Below are 18,012 nucleotides of genomic sequence, written 5' to 3'. Positions count from 1 at the left end.
GCTCTGTCACCCAGGCTGGAGTGCAGTGACACGATCGTGGCTCACTGCAGCCTTAAACCCCTGGGCCACAGCGATCCTCCCACTGCAGCCTCCCAAAGTGCTGGGATTAGAAGTGTGAGTCACTTGTAATGGGACCACAGCTAACACCCCCTGTTCAGGGCACCCTTGCCCAGATGATAGCACAGCCATGGTGTAAGCTGGTCTGCTCACCTTCTTGCTGTCTCTCCTGGCCGCTGTACTATCACCGGGGGTTTATAGCCTCTGTACAAACAAATCTTGTTCACGCTCCATGGAGGTGCAAGGCAAAGTCCTAACCGGTGTGAATACCTGGCTGCCCCCAGCGGTCACACCAGACATCGTGTCCTCCCTGCCTCCCAGTCTTGGTCCTCCAGACTCTTCACCTAGACTGCCCTTCCTGGTTGGGAACGCCCACCTGACCTTGCAGCCCCACCTCTGACATCTTCCCCAAGTTCTTCAGGTTGGTACTTCCAAGTCCCCACCGCGCTTGTTCTAATATAACTCTAACTTCATCGTCTGCGTTCACAGTGAGTGATGCACATGCTTTTCCTCCCCACTAGATGGCAAATTCCTTGAGAGCAAAACTCACTGCTGGGTGTGGTGGCTCACCACCTGTAACCCCAATACTTTGGGAGGTCAGGGCAAGAGGATCACTGGAGCCCAGGTTGAAACCAGCCTGGGTAACATGACGAAAACCTGTCTCCACAAAAAATGTCAAAAATTAGCCACCATGCCAGGCCAATTTTTATTTTCTTTCTTTTTTTTTTTTGCTATGTTGTAAAGATCCTGCGGACCTGCTCCATAAACGTTAGCTTCTTTTCTTTTTCCTGTTTTTTTTGTTTGTTTGTTTTGAGATGGAGTCTCGCTCTGTCGGCCAGGCTGGAGTGCAGTGGCGCAATCTCAGCTCACTGAAACCTCCGCCTCCTAAGTTTGAGCCATTCTCCTGCCTCAGCCTCCCAAGTAGCTGGCATTACAGGCACGTGCCACCACGCCCAGCAATTTTTGTATTTTTAGTAGAAACAGGGTTTCACCATGTTGGCCAGGATGGTCTCAATCTCTTGACCTTGTGATCCACCTGCATGGGCTTCCCAAAGTGCTGGGATTCCAGGTGTAAGCCATGGTTCCTGGATGACAGTCTGGGATTTGATGGTGCCCTAAACAGCCTGAGCACCTTAAAGTCGGGAACATGCCTCTGCCTCTTTCACCGACCCCTCAGCTCCTCTTACCAGGCTAGATACTCAGGAAGCCGCTGCCATGGCTAGGGGTGGATTGGCATCTAGGTGCGGGGAGGAGAGAGATGATGCATCAGGTCTATGGGAGGACATGGCAAGGGGAAAGCTAACTGAGTGCGAAGAGGATGGAGAAGCAGACAAGGGCGAGAGAGACGAGTCTCTGTGTCTTTAACTGGTGGCAAGTTAGGAAGTCACTTCCCCTGTCTGGACCTCAGTTTCTGTGTCTGTAAAATGGGTGAATAAACCATGAAGGAAAATTGGATAAATATGACTACACCAAAGTGAAGAAGTTGGACCAGATTCATTTTCATATCAGAAGTACCCCAGTTGTTCTACGGAAAGTTGTGAGTTTGCTGGGAGCAGTGGCTCATGCCTGTAATCCAAAGTACTTTGAGAGGCTGAGACGGGAGGATCTCTTGAGATCAGGAGTTCAAGACCAGCCTGGGTGACAGAGCGAGACCTCTTCTCAAAAATTATTTGTTTGTTTATTTATTTATTTATTTGAGACAGAGGCTTGCTCTGTCACCCAGGCTGGCGTGCTGTGGCTTGATCTCGGCTCACTGCAACCACCACCTTCCAGGTTCAAGTGATTCTCCTGTCTCAGCCTCCCGTGTAGCTGAGATTACAGGCATGTGCCACCATGCTTAGCTAAATTTTATATTTTTAGTAGAGATGGGGTTTCACTGTGTTGACAAGCCTGGTGTCGAACTCCTGACCTCAGATGATCTGCCTGCCTTGGGCTCCCAAAGTGCTGGGATTACAGGTGTGAGCCACCATATCCGGCCTATATTTATGTTTAATGATAATATAAATAGCAGTCATATTGCTCATATATTTCTAAATTATGCAAATACCAAATCCTGTGTGGGACAAAAAGTCCTGTGCAGATTACCTCTGGTCCCAACTAAGAATCACTGATCTTTGTGTTCTGAGGCTGTGAGTGGAGGAGGTAGAGGAACAGGAGAAGAAGATGAAGAAGGACAGCAAGGTAGAGATCAATCGAATATCTAGTCATCTGTCCATTCAGTTCTTTACCTATTAATTCATCTATACCCTAATAGTCAATCTACCCACCCATCTGTCTGTTCCTCTATGTGTCTACTCATTTATAATCTGTCCATTCACCTTACTATTCACCCATCTCTTATTTATCCATCTAACTCTTCTTCCATCCATCTACCTATCCATCCATCCATCCATTCATCCATCCATCCCTCCATCCACCCATCCATCCTCCCACCCATCCACCCATCTCTCCATCCATCCATCCATTCATCATTCACCCATCTCTCCATCCATCTATCCATCCATTCATCATCCATCCCTCCATCCACCCATCTCTCCATCCATCCATCCACCCATCTCTCCATCCATCCATTCATCATCCATCCATCTCTCCATCCATCCATCTATCCATTCATCATCTACCCATCTCTCTATCCATCCATCCACCCATCTCTCCATCCATCCATCCACCCATCTCTCCATCCATCCATTCATCATCCATCCATCTCTCCATCCATCCATCTATCCATTCATCATCTACCCATCTCTCTATCCATCCATCCATCCATCTCTCCATCTATCCATCTCTCTATCCACCCATCTCTCCATCCATCCATTCATCATCCATCCATCTCTCCATCCATCCATCTCTCCATCCACCTATCTCTCCATCCATCCATCTCTCCATCCACCCATCTCTCCATCTATCTGTCCATTCATCCATCCATCTCTCCATCCACCCATTTCTATCCATGCATCCATTCATCAACCATCCATCTCTCCATCCATCCCTCTATCTACCCATCTCTCCATCCATCCATCCATCCATCCATCCATTCATCATCCACCCATCTCTCCATACATTAATCCATCCATCTCTCCATCTACCCATCTCTTCATCCATCCATCCATTCATCCAACCATCTCTCCATCTACCCATGTCTCCCATCTATCCATTCATCCATTCATCATCCATCCATTTCTCCATCCACCCATCTCTCTATCCATCCATCCACCCATCTCTCCATCCACCCGTCTCTCCATCCATCCATCCATTCATCATCCACCCATCTCTCCAACCATCCATCGATCCATCCATTAATCTATCCATCTCTCCATCCACCCATCTCTCTATTCACCCATCTCTCCATCCATCGATCCATCCATTAATCTATCCATCTCTCCATCCACCCATCTCTCTATTCACCCATCTCTCCATCCATCCATTCATTCATCATCCACCCATCTCTCCATCCATCCACCCATCCATCCATCTCTCCATCCACCCATCTCTCCATCCCTCCCTCCCTCCATCCGTTCATCATCCATCCATCTCTTCATCCACCCATCCGTCCATCCATCCACCTCTCTTATCTATCCATTTCTTCTTCAATCAATCCATTCATCTACCAGTCTACTACCAGAAAATCTATCTGTTCATCCATCATTCCATGTATATACCTACCTAAATTTCTATCTGCTCATCCAACCACCCACTCAAATACCCACTCTGCCCACACAGTATATATATTAACTGCCGGTTGATATCAAGCCCTCTGTTAAGGCAGGAGTGCGGGGATGTTCAGATGCTTGTAACATGGCTCCAGCCTTCACGCAGCTCAGCATGCAGTGAGGTATGCCATCCAGCCACTAGAGGGGCCAGAAATAGTTCCCGGGACTGGAAATTGCGTTAAGGAAGGCCTGACTTGCAGCCCCAAGGGTCAGTAAAGGCTCCCTACAAGAAACTGTGCTTGAGGTGGACCTCAAAAGACAAAGTGGGGGCCAGACGTTGTGGCTCACACTTGTAATCTCAACACTTTGGGAGGCTGAGGTGGGTGGATCACTAGAGGCCAGGAGTTCAAGACCAGCCTCACCAATATGGCAAAACCCAGTCTCTACTAAAAATAGAAAAATTAGCCAGGTGTGGTGGTGGGGGCACCTTTAGTCCTAGGTACTCGGGAGGCTGAGGCATGAGAATTGCTTGAACCTGGGAGGTAGAGGTTTCCGTGAGCCGGGATTGAGCCACTGCACTTTAGGCTGGGTGACAGACTGAGATTCTGTCTCAAAAAAAAAAAAAAAAAAAGACAAAGTGGGAATTAGTCACATAGGGAGGGCAGAAGGTGTTTTGGGATGGAACAGCTGGGGAAACAAAGGCGGGGGCTGGAGAACCAGAATGATGAGTCATTCAACTGGCTGGGGTGCCAGCAGAGTGCCAGCAGCCTACATAGCTGCCATGTCCCCAGCTCCCTTGGAGCACAGGCAGCCACCCTATGACCCCACTGCTAGGCTTGGCTCCAGTGGGCACCAAAGTATCTGTGCTTCTCAGTGAGTAGTTCATGGACCACTGCCAGGCTGGGGATTCTGCTACGAGTTTGCAACAAGATAAACACAAAAATTCAGTGTTGCCGGGCGTGGTGGCGCGTGCCTGTAGTCCCAGCTACTCAGGAGGCTGAGGTGGGAGGATCGCTTGAGCCCAGGAGTTCTGGGCTGTAGTGCGCTATGCCGATCGGGTGTCTGCACTAAGGTCGGCATCAATATGGTGACCTCCCGGGAGTGGGGGACCACCAGGTTGCCTAAGAAGGGGTGAACTGGCCCAGGTCAGACACGGAGCAGGTCAAAACTCCCATACTGATCAGTAGTGGGATCACGGCTGTGAATAGCCACTGCACTCCAGCCTGGGCAACATAGCAAGACCCCGTCTCTTAAAAAAAAAAATACAGGGTGTCTAGAAGAACTTACATCAATTAAAATAAAATTGCCGAGTGCGGTGGCTCACACCTGTAATGCCAGCACTTTGGGAGGCCAAAGCAGGCTGATCGTGAGGTCAAGAATTCAAGACCACCCTGACTAACATGATGAAACCTTCTCTCTACTAAAAACACAGAAATTAGCCGGGCGTGATGGTGCATGCCTGTAATTGCAGCTAGGGAGGCTGAGGCAGGAGAATCACTTGAACCCAGAAGGTGGAGGTTGCAGTGAGCTGAGATCGAGGCACTGTACACCAGCCTGGGCAACAGAACAAGACTCTGTCTAAATAAATAAATAAATAAATAAATAATGTTGTAGGCTGGGCGTGGTGGCTGAGGCCTGTAATCCCAGCACTTTGGGAGGCGGAGGCAGATGGATCACCTGAGGTCAGGAGTTCTAGACCAGCCTGGCCAACATGGCGAAACCCCATCTCTACTAAAAATTTAAAAATTAGCCAGGCATGGTGGCACATGCCTGTGATCCTAGCAACTTAGAAAGCTGAGGCAGGAGAATCAATAGAACCAGGAGCCAGAGGTTGCAGTGAGCTGAGATTGTGTTACTGCCGACCAGCCTGGGTGACAAAGCAAGACCTTATCTCAAAAAAAAAAAAAAAAAAAATTGTAGAGATGAGGTCTTGCTATGTTGCCCGGGCTGGTCTTGAACTCCTGAGCTCAAGTGATCCTCTCACCTCGGTCTCCGAAAGTGCTGGGATTACAGGTGTGAGCCACCATACCCAGCCACCTACATCAATTTAATAGAGTAATTTTCTGAATTTTATTATATATATTTTTATTTTTTATATTTATTTTATTTTATTTTATTTTTAGTAGAGAAAGGGTTTCACCATGTTGGGAAGGCTGGTCTCAAACTCCTGACCTATGGTGATCCATGCCTCAGTCTCCCAAAGTGCTGGGACTACAGGTGTGAGCCACCATGTCTGGCCAATAGAGTAATTTTCTATCTGTTGAATATAAGAATAACAAAGTGGGATTATAATTTATATATTTCCTTCACTTTAATTTTTCTAGCAATTCATTTTCTGTTGTATTTTACATACCCATAGGTCCATGTAGATTGAAAAGAAAAAAGGGGCCAGGCGCAGTGGCTCACGCCTGTAATCCCAGCACTTTGCGAGGCCAAGGTGAGAGGATCACTTGAGGTCAGGAGATCAAGACCAGCCTGGCCAACGTGGTGAAACCCCATCTCTATTAAATACAAAAATTAGCTGGGCATAGTGGGGCATGCCTGTAATCCCAGCTACTCGGGAGGCTGAGGCTGGAGAACTGCTTGAACTTGGGAGGTGGAGGTTGCAGAGAGCTGAGATCATACCATTGCACTCCAGCCTGAGCAACAGAGTGAGACTCCGTCTCAGGAGGAAAAAAAAAAGCAAAAATGGGCCTTTTAATCAGTCTGAGGAGCGCTGATGTACAGGACAGCTTACGCTCATATGTCCTTTGCCAATGTAGCTTCATGGCCATTATCTCATTATGAGCCAGGCAGGGCAAGGACCACAGTTTCTATTGCCTCATTGTATAGGATACCTGGCCCAAGGTTCTTGCTGATGGTGGATGGCAGGGCTGAGATTTGAACCCACAGCTGTTCCCCATCAGACAGCAGCTTCCTGTGAGCTCATGTTCCAGGCTAGGCTGAGCTGGAGCATGGGGCAGGGAGGACACAGGAGAAGTAGTTGGAAAAAGAATGGCAGACAGGGTGGGAGGTTGGGTCCAGGGCCTGCCCTTTATGCTAAGGCACTGAGGGAGGTCAATGTGGGTTTCCCAAGATTGCCCTAGAAGGACCAGGCAAGTCCCCTGGGCTCTCTGTGGGGGCACACTCGGTGGGACCACTGCCAGGCTCAGCCCATCTCAGTCCTTCTCTATGTTCTTCCCTCCTCTCTTCCTTCAGCCTCCCCACTAACCAGCCCCCTGAGCTCCCCATGGACTGGGGCTCATCCTATCCATCTGGATACCGAAAGCCAGCCCAACCTTCAGCCAACAAAACCACCAGTCTCTGCCTGGCCCCTGGCAGGAACCACAGCACCCTCGGACACCATTTTCTCCTCCTGTCCCTGGGGAAGACTAGAGGAACCGGGGTTTTGACCACTCCACGTCACTGATGAGGGAACAGGCTCAGAGAAATTGAGTCACTTGCTTGAGATACAAGAACAAGTCATCTAAGGCTTTACATTTATTTTTTTTTAGGTGGAGTCTCACTCTGTCACCCAGGCTGGTATGCAGTGGTGCAATCTCGGCTGACTGTAACCTCTACCTCCCGGGTTCAAGCAATCTTCCTGCCTCAGCCTCCCGTGTAGCTAGGATTACAGGCATGTGCCACCACGCCCAGCAAATTTTTGCATTTTTAGTGGAGACAGGGTTTTGCCACTTTGGCCAGGCTGGTCTCGAACTCCTGATGTCATGTGATCCACACAACTTGGCCTCCCAATATGCTAGGATTACAGGCCTGAACTAAGGCTTTAATTCCCAACCCAGTGCTTTTTTTGTTTGTCTTTTTGAGAGTCTCACTATGTTGCCCAGGCTGGAGGGCAGTGGCGCAATCTCAGCTCACTGAAACCTCAGCCTCCTAGGTTCAAGTGATTGTCCTGCCTCAGCCTCCCTAGAAACTAGGATTACAGGCATTTGCCACCATGCCCAGCTAATTTTTGTAGTGTTAGTAGAGACAGGATTTCACCATATTGGCCAGGCTGGTCTCGAACTTCTGACCTCAAGTGATCTGCCCACCTTGACCTCCTAAAGCGCTGGGATTACAGGTGTGAGCCACCACACCTGGCCTCATCTAAGGCTTTAATTTCCAACCCAGCATTTTTTTGAGGGGAGAGGAGGACAGAATGTCACTCTTGTTGCCCAGGCTGGAGTACAATGGCACGATCTCAGTTCACTGCAACAGCTGCCTCCTGGGTCAAGCAATTCTCCTGCCTCATCCCTCCATGCCTGGGATTACAGTCACGTGCCACCACACCAGCTGATTTTGTATTTTTAGTAGAGACGGGGTTTTTCCATGTTTGTCAGGTTGGTGTCAAACTCAGGGGATCCACCCGCCTTGGCCTCCCAACGTGCTTGGATTACAGGCGTGAGCTACTGTGCCCGGTGCACTTTTTGACTAGGAAGGTTACATAGTAAAGAGGAGAAAATAAAAATCGGGGAGGAGAGGGAAGCCCTTCCCTTAGTGCCCTGGGCTGCAGCCTGTGGGAAGGCTGAGGGTGAGGGGAAGCGGGGAGGAGGAACACAGTGGCACAATGTTATTTGCCAAGAAACTTCCCCTTCTGAACCACTTTGCTGCTTCCCGGGGAGACTTAAAACCCCACCCCAGGCCAGGAAGAAGCAGGAATGTCAGGGGAGGCCAACAGGCCTTTCCCCTCATCTGTCGTTGATAGGTAACACGGGACTACATTTTGGAAAAATCTATTAAACCAAAAATGTTGGTACTCTTTGGCCCATCAAACTCACTTCTAGGAATCTGTGCTATAAAATATTTCTGGCTGGGCACAGTGGCTCACTCCTGTGATCCCAACACTTTGGGAGGCTGAGGCAGCTAGATCACAAGGTCAGGAGATTGAGACCATGCTGGCCAAGATGGTGAAACCCTGTCTCTACAAAACTACAAAAATTGGCCAGGTGTGGTGGCAGGTGCCTGTAATTCCAGTTACTTGGGAGGCCGAGGCAGGAGAATTGCTTGAACCCGGGAGGCAGAGATTGCAGTGAGCTGAGATTGCGTCACTGCACTCCAGCCTGGTGACAGAGTGAGACTCTGTCTCAAAAAAAAAAAAAAAAAAGTAATTTCCAGAAGTGTGCAAAGATGAACAAAGATATTCCTCACAACACTGTTTATAATAGTGAAAAACAGCACATTGGATACATTTTGATAAGTTCCTACAGGGAAATACTATGCGGGTGTTAACAGAACCTCATCAGTGAAATGGAGATAGCCAGATGTGGTGGCTTGAGCCAGCAATCCCAGCTACTCAGGAGGCTGAGGCAGGAGGATCATTTGAGCTCAGGAGTTCAAAACCAGCCTGGGGCAACATAGTGAGACCCTAGCTCAAAAAAAAAATGGAGATACTAATCTCATCATTTTTATGAGGATGAAGTGAATTAATATCTGCAAAGTGCTTAGATGGTAAACGTTCGCTCTCATGATCATTATGCGTGTGGAAGTGGGGAAAGATGGTTAACAAGTAATGCTAATTGAAAAAGAAAGTCGTGGGCTGGGCGCGGTGGCTCACGCCTGGAATCCCAGCACTTTGGGAGGTGGAGGCAGGAGGATCACCTGAGTTCAAGAGTTCCAGACCAGCCTAGGCAACATGGCAAAACCATGTCTCTAAAAAAAATTTATAAAATTAGCTGGGCGTGGTGGCGGGCACCTGTAGTCCCAGTTACTTAGGGTGCTGGGTGGGACGATCACTTGAGCCCTGGAGGTGGAGTCTACAGCGAGCCAAGTTTACGCTATTGAACTCCAGCCTGGGTGACAGAGCAAGGCCTTGTCCCCCCCAAAAAAAGTTATGGGCGGCCGGGCGCGGTGGCTCAAGCCTGTCATCCCAGCACTTTGGGAGGCCGAGGAGGGTGGATCATGAGGTCAAGAGATCGAGACCATCCTGGTCAACGTGGTGAAACCCCATCTCTACTAAAAATACAAAAAATTAGCTGGGCACAGTGGCGCGTGCCTGTAATCCCAGCTACTCGGGAGGCTAAGGCTGGAGAATTGCCTGAACCCAGGAGGCAGAGGTTGCGGTGAGCGGAGATCGTGCCATTGCACTCCAGCCTGGGTAACAAGAGCAAAACTCCGTCTCAAACAAACAAACAAACAAACAAAAAGTTATGGGCAATATATGAAGTGTGGTGCCATTTAAGTAAAAATTAATAATAATAAATACTCATATGTGAACAGAGAAGGAAAGTCTGGACTTACAGTTACCAAACTATGACGCCGCTGTTCTTTGTGTGTGGGGAGGGAGTGGGATAACAGACACTCACTTTTTACATTTCTATGATGTTATATAATACCTGTGTATTACTTTTGAAATGGGGGAACCCTAGAAAAAAATAAAGAAAACCAGAAGAGGCAGAATAGATGATGGCAGCCAGGCACAGTGGCTCACGCCTGTAATCCTAGCACTTTGGGAGGCCAAGGTGTGCGGATTACTTGAGGTCAGGAGTTCAAGACCAGCCCGGCCAACATGATGAAACCCTGTCTCTATTAAACATATAAAAATTAGCCAGGTGTGGCACTGCACACCTGTAATCCCAGCTACTCAGGAGGCTGAGGCAGGAGAATCGCTTGAACCCAGAAGGCAGAGGTTGCAGTGAGCCAAGACTGTGCCACCGCACTCCAGCCTGGGCGACAGAGTGAGGCTCTATCTCTAAATAAATAAATAAATAAATAAATAAATAAATAAACAGATGATGGCATGGGAACCCTCTTCTTCTTGTTGAGGACCCCAAAGTCCAGAGATTAATGTTCTTCGAGCAATAGAAAAAGGCTCCCTTTTTGGTTGAGCAAACCAGAATCTATCCCTGAGCAGACACTGAAAAGACAGAGGCACAGATTCCCACTCACAGTCTCATTCGGAGAGGCCTAAAGATCTAGAAGGGGCTGGGCACAGTGACTCATGCCTGTATCCTGGCACTTCGGGAGGCTGAGGCAGGAGAATCGCTTGAGCCCAGGAGTTCCAGACCAGCCTGGGCAACATGGCAAAATCCTGTCTCTACCAAAAATCAGCCAGGTGTAGTGGTGAGTGCCTGTCGTCCAGATAGTAGGGAGGCTGAGACAGGAGGATTGCTTGAGCTGGGAGGGAGTGAGGCTGCGGTGAGCCTTGGTTAAAGAAAAAAAAAAAGGACCCTACAAGGGATTTTCTTCTTTCCTCAGGAGGCTGGCTCACTGGGGGCCCATGGTTCACCTCAGCAAGACGTTTGTCCTCTCTGGGCCTCGCTTGCCCTTCCTGTAACATGGGAGGAAGCACCCTAGCCTCTCAGGTATGTTGTGGAGAGCCAGGGGAGGACCATGTGCTACCAGCATCATAGCAGTGCAGGGCACAAAGGGGAACCTGGAGGTGGTGTTTCACCAAGATGAGCCACTTTGCCAACGGTCTGTCAGTCTGCAAAAATTCCAACAGCCGGCTGGGAGCGGTGGCTCAAGCCTGTAATCCCAGCACTTTGGGAGGCTGAGGCGGGTGGATCACGAGGTCAACAGATCAAGACCATCCTGGTCAAAATGGTGAAACCCCGTCTCTACTAAAAAATACAAAAAATTAGCTGGGCATGGTGGTGTGTGCCTGTGATCCCAGCTACTCAGGAGGCTGAGGCAGGAGAATTGCCTGAACCCAGGAGGCAGAGGTTGCGGTGAGCCGAGATCGTGCCATTGCACTCCAGCCTGGGTAACAAGAGTGAAACTCCATCTCCAAAAAAAAAAAAAAAAAAGATCTGGACAATCCTGGCCAACATGGTGAAACCCTGCCTCTACTACAAATACAAAAATTAGCCCGGCATGGTGGTGCATGCCTGCAGTCCTAGCTACTCGGGAGGCTAAGGCAGAAGAATCACTTGAGCCAGTGAGGCGGAAGCTGCAGTGAAGTGAGATTGCACCACTGTACTCCAGCCTGGCAACAGAGCAAGAGTCTGTCTCAAAAAAAAAAAAAAAAAAAAAAAAAAAAAAAAAAATCCAGTAGCCACTCTATACCAGCAAATGGTGTTAACTCACACTTCTGACACCATTTCTCTAATTCTCTGACGCTGTAATTCCATTTAGTTCTGACACTTTACCTGGAGTTAGCATATCAGTTTACAACTTATGGGCTTATTTCCACAAGCCTGCTCTTACTTCAGATGGCAGTCCTAGGTTACCACTTGAACTTCTGATTAACCATCTAGAAATCAGAGGTTCCCATGACCTTCTCCTCAATGTCAATAATTTGCTAGAAGGACTCACGGAACTCAGTAAACCATTTTATTTATATTTAGCAGTTTGTTTTCAGTGATACAACTCAGGAACAGCCAAATGGAAGAGCTGCATGGGCTCGAGGATGGAGTGGAGCAGGGACGTTCCATGCCCTCTCTGGGAGCACCACCCCCCTAGCTGAGTTTGTGCTCACAAACTCAGAAGCTCCATGAAACCCAACATTTAGGGGTTTTTATGGACATTTCTTATTTATGTATTTATATATATAGTGTGACAGAGTCTCACTCTCTCACCCAGGCTGGAGTACAGTGGCATAATCTCGGCACACTGCAACTCCCACGTTCAAGAGATTCTCCTGCCTCAACCTCCTGAGTAGCTGGGACTACAGGCTTGTGCCACCACACCCGGCTAATTTATTTTTGTAATTTTAGTAGAGATGGGGTTTCACCACCTTGGCCAGGCTGGTCTCAAACTTCTGATCTCAGATGATCCAACCACCTCAGCCTCCCAAAGTGCTGGGATTACAGGTGTGAGCCACCATACCCAGTCTTTTTCTTTCTTTCTTTTTTTTTTTTTAATAACACAGGGTCTTGCCATGTTGACCAGGCTGGTTTCGAACTTCTGGGTTGAAGCATTTCTTCCACCTTAGTCTCCCAAAATCTTGGAATTACAGGCGTGAGCCACCTCTCGTGGCCACTGGAAGTTTCATTACGTAGACGTGATTGATTACATCACTGACCATTGCTGATTAACACAACCTTCACACTCTCTCCTCCCCAAAGTTCGGGGGTGGGGCAGGGAGCTGAAAGCTCCAATCTTCTAATCATGCTTTGGTCTTTCTAGTGAGCAGCCCCCATCCTGAAACTCTCTAGGGGCCTCCAGCCACCTTAATAGCTTACAAAAGACACTCTTAGCATTCTGGAGATTCCAAGGGTTGTAGGAGCTGTGTGCCAGGAGCCAGAGTCAAAGACCACAAATATATTTCCCCTTGCACCACAGCCAGGCGTTCCAGTGGGCTGCCTGATTCTGTATACTTGCTACTGAGTCTAATCAATCTGCCCAAGCAGCCTGTTGCTCTGGGCTGAGGGTCCCTACTGTACACAGCACATCAAGGTTCAGAGACTGAAGATGCGGTGACAACCTCCTCCAGGGGACTCAGGGATGGAAAAAGCTTCTCAGACGGTTACAGCAGGTGACGGTCATCTTCTGCTCCACCCAGAATCTCCTGGCCTCTCCCCTGCTGCATAACTGGCCCCACACCAGCCCCATCAGGGCATCGGGGCCCTGGACTGAGAGGGAAAGGGGATTCTAGGAAGCATATCTCTCACCCAGAGTTACACTGCTGATGGGGCTGACTGTGGGACAAGATCTTCTGTGACTACCAGAGCCAGCTAGCAGGGGGAGGAGGCCTGGGAGTCTGGGCAGAGCAGTTTTTTTTTTTTTTTTTTTTTGAGAGAGTGGAGTCTCTCTATGTTGCCCAGGCTGGAGTGCAGTGGTGCCATTACAGCTCACTGTAGCCTCAAACTCCTGGGCTCACGTGATCGTCCTGCATCAGCCAGCTGAGTGCCTACCAGTATATGCGTGTGCCACCACACCTGGCTAATTGTTTTTTTTTTTGTTTGTAACAGAGTCTCACTCTGCTGCCAGGCTGGAGTGCAGTGGCTCAATCTCGGCTCACTGCAACTTCCGCCTCCTGGGTTCAAGCCATTCTCCTGCCTCAGCCTCCTGAGAAGCTGGGACTACAGGTGCGCGCCACCACGCCCAGCTAATCTTTGTATTTTTTAGCAGAGACGGGGTTTCACCATGTTGGTCCGGATGATCTCAACCTCTTGACCTCGTGATCCACCGGCCTCGGCCTCCCAAAGTGCTGGGATTACAGGCATGAGCCACTGTGCCTGGCAATTTTTTTAATTTTTGCAGAGACCCAGGTCTTTCTATGCTGTCCAGGCTGGTCTTGAACGCCTGGCCTCAAGCAATCCTCCCGCTTCAGCTTCCCAAAGTGCTGAGATTCCAGGTGTGAGCCACTGCCTCTGTCCTAGGGCAGTAGTCACCTGTCCTACTTATCAGTGCCAGGACCTACCCTGGGAATATTCTGTTCACTCTTCCCTTGTTGGGGCTCCTTTCTCCAAGGTCAGCTTAGCCAACTAACTTCAAAGAGGAAAGACAGATAGAGTCCCCTTGCCCCTGAGTTTCAGGAGCAGGAAAGATGGGTGGGGAGGGGGATGAGGTGGGCGAGGTGGACACAAGACACGTGGACACCCGTGAGCTGACCTGGGGGGTTTGGGGGCAGCCAACATAACCCTCTTTTGGGTGCTTCCTCCTGAATGCAGAGAACGCATCAGCCATGGTTGCTTCCCGACCTCCTCCCAGCCCTTCCCAACAGTCCAGGCAAGCCCATTTAACCCCAGGTTACAAGCGTGGAGACTGAAGCCCAGAGGAGGCCACAGCTTGCCAAGGTCCCTGACAATCGTGGGAACAGAAACCAGGGCTTTGGAGCCAAGTTGCTTGGGTTTGAATATCATCAGCCTTGCCACCCCCAGGCTGTGTGACCTTGAGCCAGAGCCTTGACCTCTCTGAGCCTCTGTTTCCTCATCTGTAAAATGGAGATCCTTTCCTTCTCTGGTTATCAGGAAGAAGGAAACAGTGCCAGAAAAGCTTGTGCAGTGCCTGGCTTGCAGTAAATGCTTGGCAAATGCCAGTTCCTCTTCCTCCTCCCCTATCTGAACAGCAATCCTAAGCCTGCACCTTCCCTCTCTCCTCCCTCCTCAGCCCCACATCTGGAGCCAAAACCCTTTCTTTGGCCCTCACCAGGGAGTGAGGACTGCACTCATGATGGCCTCTCCCAGACCTAACACATGTGTAAGCTTGCATTTACCCACACAGGGCTGGCAGCACAGCCAAAGACAGCCCCAGGGAGGGGACCCAGGGAGGGGGCTGCCTGAAGGCATTGGAGACTCTGAGCAGGCGTGGCTGCAGGGGCCTCGAAGACATGATCCACGCTTCCAGGCCGCTCTTCCATCCCACTTGGCACCCTGCAGAAGCTCATATTCCTGTCCTCCATTCGGCTGGCAAAGATCACCTCCACCAGAGCTACCCCCATATTGGCCAGATGATTTCAATCACAGGATTCCAAGACCCCAGGCGGATGGGTCCTGGACCCTGGCTCTGAGCTGCCCTCCCACGTGGTCCCCAGGCTAAGTCCCAATACCAGCCTGAGCCCCATCCCGATTCTAAACCCGAGAGCGCTGGCCTGGCTCAGCCAGTAGGCTGTGTCCTCAGAGGGGAATCAGGGAGAAGTGAGTTGGGTCATCTTCTCAAGACGGGGAGTTCCTGGCTACTACAGCTCAGACCTCTTATGGTATTACAGAGTCTTCCTCCTCTTCCAGAAGCTAACAGAGGCTAAGGAGCTGAGCTTCCCTGGGGTGGACCTGAGATTCCCAGACCCATGTTCTGAGGCTTTCCGTGTATCTGAGCACCCGGGCAGGACATGGGGCAGGGCTGTTGCTGACAGTAAGAGAAGTTCTTGGGCAAAGTGGAGTGCAGCTCAGATCACATAGGCTCCTGATCCACCCGACTCCCTGACCCAGCTGACCCTGTGACACCATCCCCCTTGTGAAGGACCAGAGGGACTTGGTTGGAGTGGGCCCCCCTGTCCCCCAGATCAACCTGGTGTCCCATTTTATTCTGTCCCTATCTCCACACGAGTGGCCCAGGAACGATAAATCTTCTCATTTTCCCGGTGGGAGATCCAGGCTCAGAGACAGAAAGTCAGGCGCCCAAAGTCACACAGCCAGATGCAGAGAAGAACCCAAAGCTCCCAAACCCAGCCCAGAGGTCAGGGCAGGGTGGCTGAAAGCGGGGAAGAAGCCCGGCCTTCTCGGGGACAGAGCAGTGGGAGTGCCGGCCACTGCGTCTCTAGCCCCAAACTCCACCTTGCCATTTGCTTCTTCCTGCCCCAGCCAGGGGCAGCTTTGATACCCCTGATTCCAGGGCCCACCTGGGCAGGGTTTCTCCACTGGCTTGTCACCTGTCCAGGGCAGGGAGATCCAGAGGGAGGAAGGCCCTCCCTCCTGCCTCCCCGCGCCCCGTCTCAGCTCCTGGGAGAACCTCCCAGACCACGAGGGAAACCCAGCCCAGCGCAGCCGCGGGCACCTCACTCTCCAGCAGGATGGACTCCTGGATTCCTGATCCGGAGTCCTCCCTGGGGCACGAGTTTGCCTCCTTCCTCCTGGCAGCTGAGGCTGAGCGGGGAGGCCACCCCGCTGAGCCGGAGACGCGCGACTCTACGAGCCGAGGGGAAACTGAGGCCGGGCCCGGGGAGACGCCAGTTCCCCTCGGGCGAGGCCCCTGCACCCACCTGAAGACGCGGGGGCTCCACGCGCTCACCTGGAATCCGCTGGACCTGCAGGGGGCGCGGCGCGGCCAGGCCGGGGGTCCCGCGGGGCGGGGCGGGGATGCTCGGGGCGCCTTCCCCGCGCGGGCGGCAGAGGGCTCCGTGCGCTGCGCCGCGGCCGGGCTTTTGGCCGCGGGTGTGGCCGCGGGCGCCCCCGCCCCGCGCCGAGGCGTCCTTTGCCCCTTGATCCGGAGCCGCCTTCTCTGCTAGCACGTGGGCTGCAGCCGCTCGGCGGCTCGGAGGCCTGTGGGGCGGCCATGGCCCGGGCCCTGCGCTCCGGCGCCTGCCAATCCCCGGCGACCGCCCGCTCGTGCCCGCTCACCTTTAACCCCTCTCCCCGCCGGGGGCTGCGCGGGGAGGGAGGAGCCGCGGGTGGGGGCCACCCCCGTGGGCAGAGGAACAGGCTGGGACCGCCCCGCGCCGGCCTCGAACCTCCTCCAAGTCCGGAGTCCCCCGCCCCAGCTCTCTCTCTCGCTTCTCTCTCCTCCCTCTTCCCCTCTTCCCCTGGCTCTCCTCTTCACCTTTCTCCCCCCTGGCTCTTTCACTGTCCCCCAATCTTTCCCCCGTTCTCTCCTCCCTGCCTCTCACTCTGTCTCTCTCCCCTCTCTCACTTTCTCTCATTCTCTCTCTGTCCCCCTCTCCTCTCTCTTTCTCTCTCATTCTCCCCCCTCCTCTTTCTTTCTCTCCCTCTCTCACGCCCTTTCCTTCTCCCTCTGTCTTCTCTCTTTCCCTCTCTCCCCTCTCCCTCTATCCCTCCCTCCCTCCTCTCTCTCCCCGCTTCTCTCTTTGCCTCTCTCATTCTCCCCCCTCCTCTTTCTTTTTCTCTCTCTCTCCCTCTGTCAGGGTCTCTCTCCCCCTCTGTCTCCTTTCCTCTTTCTCTTTCCCTCTCTTCCCTCTCCCTCTCTCTCCCACCCCCCTCTGTCGCCCCTTCACTTTCTCTCCACCCCCTCCTCTCTTTCTCTCTCCCCTCCTCTTTCTCTCTCTCCCTCTCTCAGGGTCTCTTTCCCCTTATCTCTCTCCATTTTCTCGTTCCCCTCTCCCTCTCCTCTCCCACCCTTCTTCTCTCTCCCTCACTTTCCCTCTACTCCCTCCTCTCTCTCCCTCCCTCTCTCCAACTTTCTGTCTCCCCCCCTCCTCTCTCTTTCTCCTTCATTCTTTCCTCTTTCCCTCTCTCTCTCCTCTTTCTGTCTCTCACTCTCTCTCTCCTCTCTTCTCTCTCATTCTCCCCCTCCTCTCTCTTTCCCCCTCTATCTCCCTCTCACTTTCTCTCTCTACCCTCTCCTCTTTCTCCCCCTTCTCTCTCATTCTCTCCCCTTTCCCTCTCTCCTCTCTCTCTCATTCTCCCCTTTGTCTTACTTTCTCTCTCCTTCTCTCCTTCTTTCTCTTCTCTCTTTCCCTCTCTCTCTGTCTCTCCCCCTTCTTTCCCTCTCTTTCTCTCCCTCTCCTTTCTTTCCCTCTGTCTCTGTCTCACTGTCTCTCTCTCATCTGGCTCACTGAGCCCCATTCATTCCCTCCTTGCCCAGCTTCATCCTGTGTTCCCTCCGAGTCCCCCCTCAAGCCTCCTCCCTCTCCCTGCCCCTAACATCACATCCCCTCCCTAAACCCCATTCCCCTTCCCCGAGCTCCCATTCCTTACCCTTCCCTGAGGCCCCTCCTGCCTCCCGGAGCCCACTGACTTCCACTCTCTTGCTCTTAGTGCTGCGTCCTCTC

General features: G+C 51.5%; 1 protein-coding gene across 16 annotated transcripts in view; it reads right to left on the bottom strand.

Annotated features, from left to right (window-relative positions):
- The window catches only part of MLXIPL (MLX interacting protein like), a 52,095-nt gene extending 35,457 nt beyond the window's left edge, over positions 1–16,638 (bottom strand). For 7 of the 16 annotated variants that reach the window (XM_078354997.1, XM_078355023.1, XM_078355007.1 and 4 more), the window contains exon 1: positions 16,267–16,404. Coding sequence is in view for 4 of the 16 variants with exons in the window: in XM_035279999.3 (XP_035135890.1) it covers positions 16,296–16,561 (266 nt within the window). In the remaining 12 variants the exon portion in view is untranslated. Of the gene's footprint in view, positions 1–16,266 lie in introns of all 16 variants that reach the window. The other 9 variants (XM_078354998.1, XM_078355012.1, XM_078355003.1 and 6 more) reach the window with 2 other exon arrangements.
- Between the last annotated feature and the right edge of the window lie 1,374 nt (positions 16,639–18,012).

This window comes from Callithrix jacchus, chromosome 2, assembly GCF_049354715.1.
Source record: "Callithrix jacchus isolate 240 chromosome 2, calJac240_pri, whole genome shotgun sequence".
NCBI lineage: Eukaryota > Metazoa > Chordata > Mammalia > Primates > Cebidae > Callithrix > Callithrix jacchus.
Note: the sequence above shows the minus strand (reverse complement) of the source record. Positions and strands in the feature narration are given on the sequence as shown.